Here is a 14,228-nt window from a genome sequence, read left to right on the forward strand (position 1 = left end):
CCCCCCATTTCCGGCTCCTCCCCGAGTTTTGGGACACCCTGTATAGTAGCGCCGTTCGTACTTACCTTCGATCTAAATTCTGTACATGACATATATTTAGAAGAAAACTATAGTTTTCATCAGTAAACATATATGTTTAATTTTAATAAACATTCAACAAAATGAAATGTTTGATATCCTACCAGTGGCAGCAGCAGCTTCGCTACCTTCTTCGTTCACTTCCATAGATGCTTTGTGTAAAACTTTGTCAACATACAGCTTCTCGTCAGAAATGCCAGAAAAGTTAGCGTGTTTGGTGAACATGTCAGTCAAACCCATCTAAATAGGATATTTAAAATTACGAATATGAAAAAAAGAAAACAGCTATTCTTCAGTAATATAGCATACGTTTTTTAGCACATTGTTGAGCTTTATGCTGCTTTCGATCTTGAATTTTGGCAAATAAAGTTGCACTTTCTGTTTTGATCCCTGATTCAGGATACTGATAACACTTGTATTTTGCAATTCCTTCTCAACCTCGGCTAGACCACTGATTTCATTCGGAAGAATGATGACCATGCTAAAGTTATCTTCCTATAAAATGGTTTGTTTATGTTTATAACTTGGAAATTCTTCCTTCTCCATCATACTTGCAAAAAGGAAACTTATTTTTAAGCGTTATCGATTTGTTTAAAAAATTACCTTGTATGGTAATTCGATAAATTTTGCGTTCAAATGCGGAGTACTGCCATAATTGAAAGTGCCCTTCATATGCATGGTAGGAACATCTTTTTCTGCAGTCTCGTTAACGTGGAATGTTAATCCCTCGGTCATCCAAGAATTGAATTTCTGTTTCCACTGACCTTTAAAGTATGCTGCGTTAACAAGTACTAATGGCGTTTCGCCATCAAAATCACCTGTTCAAGAAGACGTAACAATGAAGCAGAAATTCATTCATTGATCGCATATTAGATTACATTATTCATCATTAGTTTCGATGTTCCGACATATAACAATGTACAGAAAATATAATTTTTTAAATTATTGTATAGATTTACTAACTAGGGCCAACAACGTTCTTAATGCGATCTTTTGTGTTTTCCTGAATCCACGTGTTAATGGCGTTTGCAGCCTCGTTAGGATCGTTGAAGTTTACCGATTGCGCGGTAGAACGGAAGTAGTTTGTCATCAATTCTTGATAACTTGGTTTTATAGAAAACTTTTCATTTATGAAGACTTTATTTGGAAAATCAAGTTCATTTTTCATAGTACCCTATAATAGAACATGTATATCCAATGTCACGCAATATATAAATTGAATTTGAATTTGAATAGAAAAATGAACTGAAACAAAAGTTTCAAGTAAAGAATTGATACTTGCATTGAGAGTATCAATAAGTGCTTGGTAACCAGATAGACCAACACTATCAGTTGGTATATGAAGGGCTTCTTTTAGTTGCCTTTCTGTTTCTCCGCGAGCACCATATGTAGCCATAGCAAGAACTATGGCTATACTAACAGGAGACACTACAAGATTGTCTGAATTCTCTTTTACAGCAGCCTGAGAAAGATATTTATCGCGTTACTAACAATTTTGAGCAATTCTCAATAATAACTATTTTTTTAAATATATTTTGTGGGGCAATTTGATTCTTTCACCTGAAATAGCGACGATGAAAATTGACTTGTCCCTTGTGAAACGGCATAGAGTGCTTGATCGGTATCTGCATTTGCTGCCATTGCTATCGAAATAAGGCACGCTACCAGTAGGTTCCCTTTAGCTGAGCAAATTTATTTTTAACAAAATAAAGATAAAAACATTTTCTTTTAGACCAGCTGTGTTTATAAAACTTAAGGTGTATCAATTAATTACAACATGTATCACAAATAATTGAAAGTACGCAAGTAAGTGTTGTCGATACGATCAATTTTGCTAATAAATATTAACGGTCACAATTTCTTATGTATGTGCATTATTCTTATTCTAATCGAAATATTTCACTACATTTGGTATAATTCGATGAACGAATACTGCGAACGTTGCACGAAATTATCAATACAATTACCTCGTTGACTATTATTACAGCCTCGTTGACTATTATTATAGCCTCGTTGACTATTATTACTCATAATATTGCGCAATCGTCTCTTTGTCTCTCGACAAAGTGTATGAAGCACAATGAGTCCTCGAATTATACGAATTCGCAAAAACATCACCATGCCTCTACTTTTATACTTATACATATTTTTATTTTACGTATTTACACGAATGTTAAATAAAATTTCTGTTCTAAAGTTTCTTTTTTTCATGGCGAAGGTATACTTAAAGATTTGTTTAACATTGATTGATTTTTGAAGTGAGAGATTGTGTATCAAAGGTATTGTAGGAAACAAGATGAAACGATTTTAGAAGGAAGTGGGGATCGTAATAGGTCTGATGTGTTAAACAGCCTTCAGAAGATCTACGAGTAGATAAAGATTAAATCACTCGCCGATCACGTTTTACTTACTCGTTCTTCTTAACTGAAAACAAATCTATCTCTCCACTATTTAAATAAAATAGAAGAGGACAAAATTTCTGCGAAGATCAATAAGAATGTTTTCCTGTTGAATTCAATAATGCTTTGCCGATTAATAATTGAAACATTTTATTGCATTGTTGAAATATTAATATTTAAATGTTTCAACTATGTTAATATGCTCTTCCTTCTCTAATAATATATACGTGATCCGAAGTTAAATACTACAATTATGATTTTATTGGAATCTTTAATAACTATTAGTTGTGATATGTTATCACCTGTTAAGATAAAGAAAAATGATAAGTTCGAAATGGGAATGTACCATTACAATAATCTATTTGCTTCTCGTTGGTGAGTAATGTAGTATATCTAATCAGAAATATTTAGCAAATAAACTGTCTCATTCTTACCAAGATGTAGAAATATAATTAGGATATTTAATATATACAGGGTGTTTCAGCCGATTTTAGCATCTTGATAACTTCAGTATTGTGGTATCTAGCGAAAAATGTTGCATAGGAAACTTAAATGGTATCGAGTGGGGCATATTCTGGTGATATTAGTTTTTCCGTAGGTGGACGCGTCAATGATATATGAAGGTCAACTTTATTTTTTTAAATAGAATGAAGTACTTTTTTATGCATCAAACGATGCAGCTAGACATTCTTTATAACAAAAAGTACTGACCTACGTGTTATAATGCATACAAAAGTACCTCATTCGATTTAAAAACGCAAAGTTGACCTTTATATATCCTTGACGCGTCCACCTACGGAAAAACTAATATCACCAGAATATGCCCCACTCGATACCATTCAAGTTTCCTATGAAACATTTATCGCTAGATCCCACAATACCGAAGTTATCAAGATGTCAAAATCAGCTGTAACATCCTGTATACATACCAGTGACGAAACACTTGAAATCTAAATGTAAATTAACGATTATTGCAGAGAATCTTCGACAATTATAAAAATTAAATCGAGCAAACTTTAATTCAGTTTTACTCACGTAAATGCATGTCGTATCCTTCTTTCTGTCGGTTAATCCCCATCGAAAGTTAAGCGTAGACTGTAAGAAGAAGCTACGGAACCGGCACCAAACAGTGACAAACGTCACGAATGAAATGGTGGAAAGAATAGTCCTATCCAAGGATTAATGATGGGTGAATAACCAATTGCAAAGCGTGGATTTTAATTACCGTTTGGTCACACAAGGTTAAGCAACAGGACATTCAATTTTGTTTTATACTCGATACTCTTCCTGGAGCTTTGTGCTTTTATCATGTAAAATCAAAGAATTTCAAGTTACGCTTTCTAAGAGTCGATCACGATCAAAAGCACTCCCTAGGTTATGGGTCATTTCACGCGAATTCGCATATTTTTCGAAGTAACATGTTGGATTTTTATGAAATTATAATAGGTTGTAGTCTTTAGTGGTATTTGAACGTATCTCGAAGAATTTTTAAAAATTGTAAAGATCGTAGGTTTTACAACCGTTCGAAATTTTGTATTATTTATTTAAAATTATAACTATTGAACAGGTGATTTTAAAAATTTGAAAAAAAAAATGAGAATATGACTCGTTTCATTTCATTTTTATTAAGAAAACTTCACCAAACTATGGATGATATTTTCACGAAGATGAGAATGAGTTACTTCAAAATTATTATGAAATAATCATGTATAACTCCATTTTTACTATAAGAATTTTATCGAATTGATTAGAGTAGTTTTATAAAAATAATGGAAGAAGTATGAACATTTGTTTGGTGACCTTGGAACTTATTATCAGTCTGTGATGCCATCGATCGTGTCGGATCGCGTGTCGGAGATAATGGCGATGTCAGCGTTGAATTCCAGGAAGCGGAAGAAACATCTTTTATCAGTCTTCGCAAACTGTACAATTTTCATTTGAAATATTTTTTCCAATATCTTCTGTACTATAAGAATTATACAGGCACGAACAAAGTGGATAGCTCTGATATAAATGGTGGTTTCTCCCTTGAGGTCGAAAAGTAGCGATATGGAATTTGGGATCGTTATTCTGCACTAATACTGCATTATTATTGCATTAATATTTTCACATTCTTTCATAAAGAATCAACGCCTGACAAATCGCTATGTTCACTTGTTAGTCGAGGTAAATGTGCTTCTTTTATTAATTTCAAACATATTGTTTCCTTAAAGTCACACGAATGTTGACATAATTTTATTTCCAGGATGCATGATCATCAACATGGCGTTCATAGTAACGTCATGGTAGTACATATATATGTACTTTGTATAAAAAGTGGGAGAAAATTAATTTCACGCGATGTAAAAAATGGCCTCTAATCTTTAACGGATAAGCCATTTTCCTGGTCGTTCTGTGCTGCGACTGTGCATGTTTCCAACAATATTTTGCAAAGTGCGCGTTACACTCCACTGTAAATACGACCACTCGGTAATATTTCTCCGATTCGAAGAATAAACATGATACCAAGAAAATGACACTAACAACTAACATTACAATCACAGTTGCGCGTAAGTCCTAAATTATTACATCTTCGTCAATTTTTTTACAAGCCTTTATATTTAGATGCAATTGGTAATCAGTTTCTTCCCCGATTATTTCTCAGAGTTGAATATAATCACTTAAATTAATCGCAATTACAGCGTGCTTTTAGATTGTAGTTACTATTGTATAATTGTCAAATACAATTGTTACCTACGTGTGAATTAATTGTGACATAAAATCAAACGATAATTATAATTACTACAAAATTAAAGTTGCAATTATCACTGACCCTAAGAGATTACAATTAATCAATTACACGAGTTTACAACTTTTGATTCAAGTATGCCGCAAATGTGGAAAGTCAGTTGGTATGATTGGTCATCATTACCAATATGATATTGATTATGGATATGATATGGATTGATATGGATCAGTATCAATTTGACATTTGACAAGTGGACGTGTAGTGACGTGTACTTTAATGTTTTAATTTTTCATTCTTTGAATTGCGTATTTCAATGATTTCAGTTCATATTTTTTAGCAAAAATTGTTAATTGTGAACATTTATTCGCGTATATACTGAAATTTCTAGTATTCTGGATATAATTTCAATAGCGCATGTCATTACAATAGTTAACCTCTACGGGCATTGTTTATTCTGGATTGGATAAACTATAAATTAATTATTACTATTTATTATTAATTAAGATAAATATATCTTGTAAACTAATCGTAGGGTGTTTCTAAACTCGAAACTGAAACTTACTACAAAAAAGAAAACGTATAATTTGACGGTTTTCAAAACGAAGTAAGTATAACAAATTTCGCAGACACAAGATAGTAAACAAACATTTAAAAGTGTATAAAACATCACTAACCGTGAACTCTGATATGCAATCACTGAAACATTAACATTTCCTGTAACATACGTAATTATAAAATTTATTAATTTACATATTTTTATACATATATACGTTGTTAGTATTTCTATCAACTTCTCATCTATTATTATTCTATACTTTACTTATTTAGTTTTTACTTTTACAATAGTATCCGAATGGCAACCGAAATTGCAGTGAAAGCCCTTGATCCTCTGAAATATCTGAATGCGCTATCAAAGGCAGAAAGACTGGACCCATACAAGTTCTACAACAACAAGGACATTTCTTTTCAATGCTTTCGATGCTTATTGACAGGAGAAAACGCCAATTCCTCCCGGGATATGTTCCAAAGTGCAGCAACAACTATTAGCATTGTCATATCATACTACCACCAATTGAAGATGGACTAAAGAACATTTATCATGGACTAAATGCTGATAAACGTATCGAAGCTCAGTGCTGTCTATCTGGACTGGAATTTATCATGAGTGATCTTGCAAATGATATAGGAGATAAGAAACAGCAGTTACTCGATTTAATGCATTCTGATACAGTGGAAGATATAAAGGAGTTTATTGAAAACACTGCTGATTCGTCTACCTATGGAAATGTAGAAGTACCAGATCTTGCAAATGTTCCAAAAACTCATACTTGGTGGAAAGATGAATTTCAATCTTAATAATTGTACATGGTCAGCTGCTGTTTAAGTGATATAAGTGTTATATATGCCAAATGTATATAAACTTATGCATGTAACAAATGTATATATCTTATGCATTTATGACATGTGGTAATATGGAAAACATATACAAATCTGTATGGAATATACTTCATAAACTAATATAATACTGTTAATATCTCACTTTCTACATACAAGGTGGATACATTTAGCATATATTTTTCATATGCCCTAAATGCATAAAATCCACAGTTCAGCTATAAGAGAGAGAAAGAATCATTGGTGATCTGGATACATGGATCATATCATTCCAATTCTCATTGAATCTAAATGGCTAAATACAACACAAAAGTGGTTTTAACATTTATATTGTCTCATGCATTAAATCCTCTACTTCAACATCCCATTCCCATAGAGATCAGGGGATCAATTCTGTAACTTTTCTCGTGGTGAACATACGAGCAAACTCACAACTCTTGATTCTGTAACTTTCATCGTAGTGAAAATTTGAGCCATCTCACGGGTTTGATCGACAAGAAATTTCTTGTCGAATGGTGAAATAAGAGAGAAAGACATTAAGAAATAGAGCGAGAGCAATATGTCGCGGGAATACCTAATTCCATGGATCAAACCGAGGAAGCTGGAGTGGGAACAGAGAGCACGCCAATTCCAAAGTTATATGTTCTTTCTATTTGGAGGTATACAATACCAGTCATACAAGAAAAATGAATATCATGTATTAGACACGGACATTTATTTCGCTTTATATGTACTCCCAAACAACATAAGTACATGGGGAAGCAATGGTAACAAAGCAGATAATGTCGCCAATAAGATCGGAAAGACGATAGTACACGTTTATAAAAGATACTCGCGTGCTTCGACGCTACGGATCGGTTTTATTTTTCTTTATTGCAAGGGTACTTATAAAGAATTTCATCTAACAATATTTCGTGTATATACAAGCGATAAGGACGACGAGTGTTTCTACGTTGATACGCATTGCCGTATATACGATTCGTGGCTTAGTTGGAAGAATGACAACAAACTTCCAATGTTGAAATATTGTTACCCGTTGAATGGCTTTTACACTTGTTCCAACGATCATGAAGACATATCCGACAGAAAACGCGAACCAATCTTGGAGTTCGGTTCATCGCCAGCGTGTAAATTGGTCGCGCGTTTAGGAAGGATGTTAGATGTTGGTAGCGAAATTGCTAGATATAATAATATGTTTTTTGGGTTGACATCTTTGTTTATTTTCCTCGATTCTATCAAAACCATGTTCGCCGGAGTAGTTGGCGTTGCGGGTGCAGTATATGGAGCAGCGAGGAGCGTTCAATGTTTGGTAGACAAAAAGAGACACGAAACGAGTCTGCTTGACGCGGAATCCCTGATGCACGGATTAAACATTCTAATGATACTTCCTCACGTGATAATGGCCGTAGTAAATACCCCTTTATCCCTTCGATACCTGAGCCAGGCCATTTCTCCGCGGGATATTTTAACAACTGGCGCACAAAAAATACTATCTCTTACGTTCACTCAACGACTTGGTTTAATTGTTTTAACTCTCGTTTTGCACCAACAAATATCAGAATATTTAAACACGACACATTCAAATGCAAACAAACACATTGATAAAATAAAAACATTCAATTTGAGAGCCTTATAAACTTTGAAAGGCAATCTATGCCTAATACGATCGTTGCGAAAACTTGTAAAAACAAAGAAAAGGGTTTGAAGAAATTTGAAAAAAAGTGCAAAAATGTGTTCGCAAGATTGAATATTACCGATAAGAATCTAATACAAGCGACGACGGTCGTAATTTCAAAATTAAATTGTAATCATGTTGCTGCTGTAATTAACTTAATTGAACTAGAATGTGCAGGTACGTTCGAAAAGCGTTAGGTACGATCCTCAAACCGTCAAGGGTCCCAAATCTTATCGCTTCATTTTTTTCCAGGTAAATCGAAATCGCGATATCACACATTTCTGTCGGAGTTGCAAACGGAATCCGATATTACGGAACAATTCGTCGCTAATATTAAAAAAGACTGTAAAGAGGCCGAGAGTATCACAAAAAAGAACCTTTTAAAGTTCTGTAACAATTATACGGCTGTTTACCACTACAGGAAACACAAAGCTGAATTCGGAAGTGACACTTCGATGAAGGTGTACCTCTGTGATATACCAAACGAGCTATTCCAGAATAAGTATCTTTACAGTTACGATTACGATCAAAGTAAAGAGTTAAAGGTTATAACTTATACGAATATAAACGGTTTTCAATATGGAGTATTGAAACAAGAAAGGAAACAAGTGCTACGTATCGCGACGATATATAAGAATGAAAAATTTTTCCAGAACTGGGAAATTAAATGGCCAGAGGCTCGAGGGAAATTACAATTTCCTATCGAATAACCAAACGACAACTTCGACGATTTCATTTTCTGGTATGCTCAAGCGAATCGTGTTAGAGGCAAGATTTGTATATCGAAAATTTGGGGGATTTAGTCAATATATCTGTAATGTTAACCCAACGAAAAAGACCGCTTAATTCTAGAATGACCGGTAATGACAAGGAATTGCGGCGAATGACTTGATTCCGATTTGGAAGAAATCGTAGATAAATATTTTTTTAGCTATGTTAATTCAAGTTTAAGCAACAAAACAATCCTCCAATTGTATTAACTGTAATATATAAAAAAGTATTTTATTTTTGTTACATTTTCTGATGGTATGAAAATATAGCGACGAGATAAAGTTTGTTTTATCGTCATTGAAAATTTTTAAAATAGGATGGCACGCTTAAAAAGATGCCGATTATTTAAAATATTGTCTAACGAGCCTAAAAAATTACCATGTTTCGGCAACTGTGTTATATCTTGTAAAATAATAATAAAAATGTTAATACTTCCTAAACAATTGTTTGTTTTTAATTGAAAAAAGATACCAGTGAATTATTTTACAATTCTTTATGTGTTATATTTATCGACAAAAGATGTGACTGCCCCTGAATAAGTGGGACCCGTCATACTTTAAAGAAAATCTCTTTGGCTATGGATTATACGTACATTCCTGGTTGAAATGACGTGCGACAAGATAACATACCAATGGAATTTCGATCACGCGATCATTACATTGTTTTTATCTTCTCATTAAACGGATAATAAATGCGTCGTAATGTGAAATAGGTTGGGAATTTTTACAGATAGAATCACTGAGGTCTATAATTTGTCAATAACCAAACTGAAAATCGCCACAGTTGGATCCTCCACCTGGAAAAGAACAGCATAGTCATCTCGTGGCGCATTCCCGAAACTGGCCACCAAATTGAATACGTGTTCACTGCTGTTTTGTCGTCTGTTTCGTGCAGAGAATCGTGTCGTGTCAGTGTCCATTGGACGTGTTCGGAAGTTCTTTGGACATTGTACGATGCCAAATAAAAACAGACTTTTCATTACGTGATGGGGATACTCGACGGGTGCCTGGTTATTTAGCTAGTCACGGTCCTTGGCTATCAATAGACAACTGTCTAGACGACAACGACGAAACCGGGAACGTTCACGTTGGAACAGAAATTGTTCTGTCAGCATGCCATCCAGAAGAAACAACTGTGGCCTTCTGGCCAGGGTGAATTTTCCCCTGTACACATTACAAATGCTGACGAGCAGGCACATTCTCGTTGGCGGCGGTGGAGGTTCATCGAAAACAGGGGTAGCCAATGGGTTTGTGAGTATTTATAAACCTTATTAAAAGCTTGTTAACTTAGTCTGTATCAGTATACTTTCACTATCCTATCTGTAAAAATATAGAATGCTCGTATAGACGAGACTACTAATGTCCTTATTTGTTTATGAATTTTTACATGAATCTTTCTGGATTTGCAGGAAATATTTGAGTTGTCTCACAATGGATCACAGTTTGTCGCAGAAGAAGTAACCAGACACGAAACAGGTCCCAGTGTTGTCATGAATTGCACAGCTTACACAGATGGAAAGAGAACATGGATCGCGGCTGGCCAGGAGAGCCACTGTCAGCTGTACAACGTAAATACTAAAGTAGTGACCGTAGAGAATGGGAAAGTTATTAAAGGATCTAATGACAGCACCAAGGATGGAGTTAGGCACAGAAAAGGTTCTGAGAAGACAGAGGAAACCTTAAGGGAAAAGATAGAAGAAATTAAGGATGACAATTCTAATATTAAAAGCAAAAAGTTACAGTTAAAAGTGAAGCCAGCTGACAGTGTACAGACAGATTTTAGGTAACTATATGCTGAATTTATGTTAGCAATTTAATATTTGCACTGTTTTTTGTTATTTGTTTGATGTATTCAGTCTTCAATGAAAACTTTTGTTAATAGCGAAGACGAACCCCTCCAGAGGATCGTTAGAATAAGTTTGAATGGAAAATTCATGGCTACTGGTGGAACAGACTGTCACGTTAGATTGTGGAAATTTCCGCAATTACATAAAATTCACAATCTTGAAGCACATACAAAAGAAATCGACGATATAGATTTTAGTCCAGACAGTACACTGGTTGCAAGTATTGCAAAAGATGGTAAAGCTTTTCTGTGGAATGTAAGTAGCGGAGCCAAGGACAAGGAATTAACCTGGTCGCCTCCAGATGGTTTGAAGTACATGTACAAAAGATGTCGATTTCGAAAATTAGAAGAGGCGAAATCGAAAACACAATTGTTCATGCTCTCCAATGCAGTTGTTGGAAAGAATCCTAGTTTTCTACAAATGTGGGACATCGATTCTGGAAGTATAGTAAAAACAGTTCCTTATAAAGAAACTCTGTCTGCTCTGGCAGTGTCGGACGATGGAAAATTCGTGGCTGTTGGAACCATGTTCTCCGGTAGTGTCGACATATACGTTGCATTCAGTTTAAGGAGAGCTTTGCATGTACCGGGTGCACACAGCATGTTCGTGACTGGCCTAGAATTCTTACCAACCAAATTGGACGGCCCTGCGATTACAAGCAACACGGAAACTGCTGTTGTCAGCATTTCTGTGGACAACAAAATCTGCATACACAGTATACCATTTAGACGTAAGTACACTTTATATAATTAATATCTTCATGAAAGGGAGCCGAAATGTTACTCTATATTTATCTAAGAGAAATTCATTGATATTAATCGCAATTGATTTATATTATTATTGTTCGTTGCAGATACACTGCCATTCTGGTTCGTTATCGTTCTGATCATTTTGAGTGTCTGTGGTGCATTCATTTTTTGTAGCTACCTCGGGATATGACCCGAGAAATATATTTTTAAGACTATCGACAGAAGCAGTGCTTTTTCTAGAATTCTGTAAGATTAGGTCGGACATCGAAGTTTCTCACATGCCTTTTCTAAATCACAAAAATAATTTATAGCAACGAAGGGAAAGGCATTGTTTGTCAAATTTTTCGTCGTGTTTGGTCACAAACATATGCGCACGGTTTCAGTAACAGTACGCACGATTATCTGTTCTATTTCCTTGCCAGGAAACGGTCAACTGTCTCGTAGACGAATTGATCTTTTGGGCTCTCGTTTATTTAAGCACTATTGATTCAAACGAGATGTTGCTGTGATAAACAATCGTACTGCACTGAATATACTATTCGTCGGACATTACTGTAAATAGATATTTTCAATTAATTTTCTTTTCTCCAATAGACTGTCGATAGCTCAATGCTATTCTTCGGTCAGAAAATATTTTTCCCACTCTGACCAATTTACACTGTTTCTTCTTGTAAAGGAAATTCGTTAGAATCTTCTGACTATTGCATTTATTTAATTTACCGTCTATGTATCATATTTCCATGTACAGCGAAACGTAGACAACAAAGCATAACACTTTATGTACATTCTTTAGTGTTAAATATGTTTACATACATTTTTATTCTATTAACCTTGTTTTTTTTTTTTTTTTTTTTATTAATATATATTATACAGGATAACTTGGAATTCATGGTCATTTCATTTTTCTTTTAAAAAGACAAATTAAGGTGAACTCGCGTACAAATAGCAAACACACACGTTCCGTAGAATCTTATTTTCTTATTTTCCTTCGCGCGTTATAATTTTCCGTAGGAAAAGAGATTGCCATAAAAGAAGAATCCGTCTTCAGAAGTGCTTCACCGTGACACAAATCAAAGTTGTACAATCGAGTTGTGTGTAGGGGCATGAATATGTACATTTGTTAATGCAATAAAAGATACATGGTAAAATTTGAAAATTGTATTCGTTTCGTTGATATTTAATTTCATAAATTTTGTGCGTAAGAAAAATTCGAAACTCCGCCTTTGGTATTGAAATCGGCGAATGATGTTTTCAATGACTACGCCAATGGCTGGCATACTTGAAGATGATGCTTCTCAAATGATAATTATTTAGGAATGAAGTAGGTCGCGCTAATTCACCGATTTCTGATAATAATTTTAATTATTATTTCTAATTTCCATTTTGAAATGAATATCACTCCAGAATTTTATAGATGCAAAATGAGAATTTGATTGAATTACCAAGCCATCTATACACCATTAATCCCTCTTTACTAAAGAACATTTTATGTAAAAATAAATACGTACGTAAAAGGATCAAAACAGTTTTAAGAATAACCCGAAGAAAATTGTGGAGTGTTCTTGATTATTTACATTTCGTAGTAAAGACAGAGAAAAATGTTTCCTAGGTATAAAATATGTAGAAAGCATTCCATGAAAATTCATGTAGAAATGAATGATATTAAACGGATAACATTGCGAAATTCCGTTCAGGATTAAAGGCGTCGCGACGATGCGTCCCTGTTGGCGGTCGACTCGAAGAAAGTGCAAGGTATGTTCTTCGTTTTTTTTTTTTTTTTTTAATTTTCAACCAATGAATCGGGACTCGCGTTCGAAAAGGAATGCCGTCCGAAATCGAAAGGTGCCTCCAGGCTGAAAGGGCGAGGCGAGGGTGGAGGGACGAGTCGCAAATGACATTTTACGACTTTAACGCTGGCGCCTGTCGATGACTCTCAAGGCTGCGGAGAACGTATCATCGTTTCGGAATAACAAACTCGCGGCCAATGGAAAGTTATCGAGACTCGGGGATCTTGTTAACCGAAAGGAAGAGTTAACTCGTAATTCGTGTCAAGTTGATGAAAGAAACGTGGGGCGGTTGTTGTACAAGCGAGAAGTAGGCGATTCTTCGTGAATAAGTAGGTCGAGAATTGGCTTTCACGTCTATAGGATGTTTCACGAAAACCAGATTACTTGATGTCTTCATAATTAGTTTTTTTTTTTTATCCCTCAGGGGCTGCAGCTATGTTTGATCGTAGCTCCAGTACGGGTATAGCAATCCCGCGGTACCCGAGCTATAGGGGGGGGAGGGGGGGCAGTGGTCCCCACCAGACTATTCGTATTCCTAACGAGAGAATTACAAAAAGAGGTATTTACGTAAATCCGAATGCAAGGCAATATGAAGCACGCAGCTCACTCGCTTACACGCAATTTGTTTTCAATAATACGAAGAAGCGGTACTTACAAAAACTGCGTGGTTTCGAGGATGACATAAAACTGCGAATATGGTATTTGTGTGAATGAAAGCGTAACGGAGATTTGAGAAGGTTAACATTTCTTTGTAATTAAATATTGAATTTCTAATGGGAGAATTCGAAATAAAACTTTGA

The 14,228-nt window shown here is 34.9% G+C and overlaps 1 protein-coding gene and 1 pseudogene across 5 annotated transcripts; one reads left to right on the forward strand and one right to left on the reverse strand.

Moving 5' to 3' along the window:
- The window catches only part of LOC128886880 (alaserpin-like), a 4,648-nt pseudogene extending 979 nt beyond the window's left edge, over positions 1 to 3,669 (reverse strand).
- Positions 3,670 to 4,342: 673 nt separating this feature from the next.
- Positions 4,343 to 12,802, forward strand: LOC128886879 (prolactin regulatory element-binding protein). Of its 5 annotated transcripts, XM_054142093.1 has the most exons (6): positions 4,355 to 4,643; positions 4,723 to 5,026; positions 9,776 to 10,296; positions 10,455 to 10,828; positions 10,928 to 11,622; positions 11,746 to 12,802. In XM_054142093.1, the coding sequence occupies exons 3-6, from the start codon at positions 10,159 to 10,161 to the stop codon at positions 11,829 to 11,831; spliced, it is 1,293 nt and encodes a 430-aa protein (XP_053998068.1). In that variant the 5' UTR covers positions 4,355 to 4,643; positions 4,723 to 5,026; positions 9,776 to 10,158; the 3' UTR covers positions 11,832 to 12,802. The 5 variants fall into 5 exon arrangements, with proteins under 5 accessions (XP_053998070.1, XP_053998072.1, XP_053998069.1 ...); XM_054142095.1 differs by lacking the exons at positions 9,776 to 10,296; positions 10,455 to 10,828; positions 10,928 to 11,622; positions 11,746 to 12,802 and adding exons at positions 5,342 to 5,809; positions 6,052 to 8,297 and having other exon boundaries at positions 4,343 to 4,643; XM_054142097.1 differs by lacking the exons at positions 9,776 to 10,296; positions 10,455 to 10,828; positions 10,928 to 11,622; positions 11,746 to 12,802 and adding exons at positions 5,832 to 5,930; positions 6,052 to 8,297 and having other exon boundaries at positions 4,343 to 4,643.
- The last annotated feature ends 1,426 nt before the right edge of the window (positions 12,803 to 14,228 follow it).

The sequence above is a fragment of the Hylaeus anthracinus genome, unplaced genomic scaffold, assembly GCF_026225885.1.
Source record: "Hylaeus anthracinus isolate JK02 unplaced genomic scaffold, UHH_iyHylAnth1.0_haploid 11985, whole genome shotgun sequence".
Classification (NCBI taxonomy): Eukaryota; Metazoa; Arthropoda; class Insecta; order Hymenoptera; family Colletidae; genus Hylaeus; species Hylaeus anthracinus.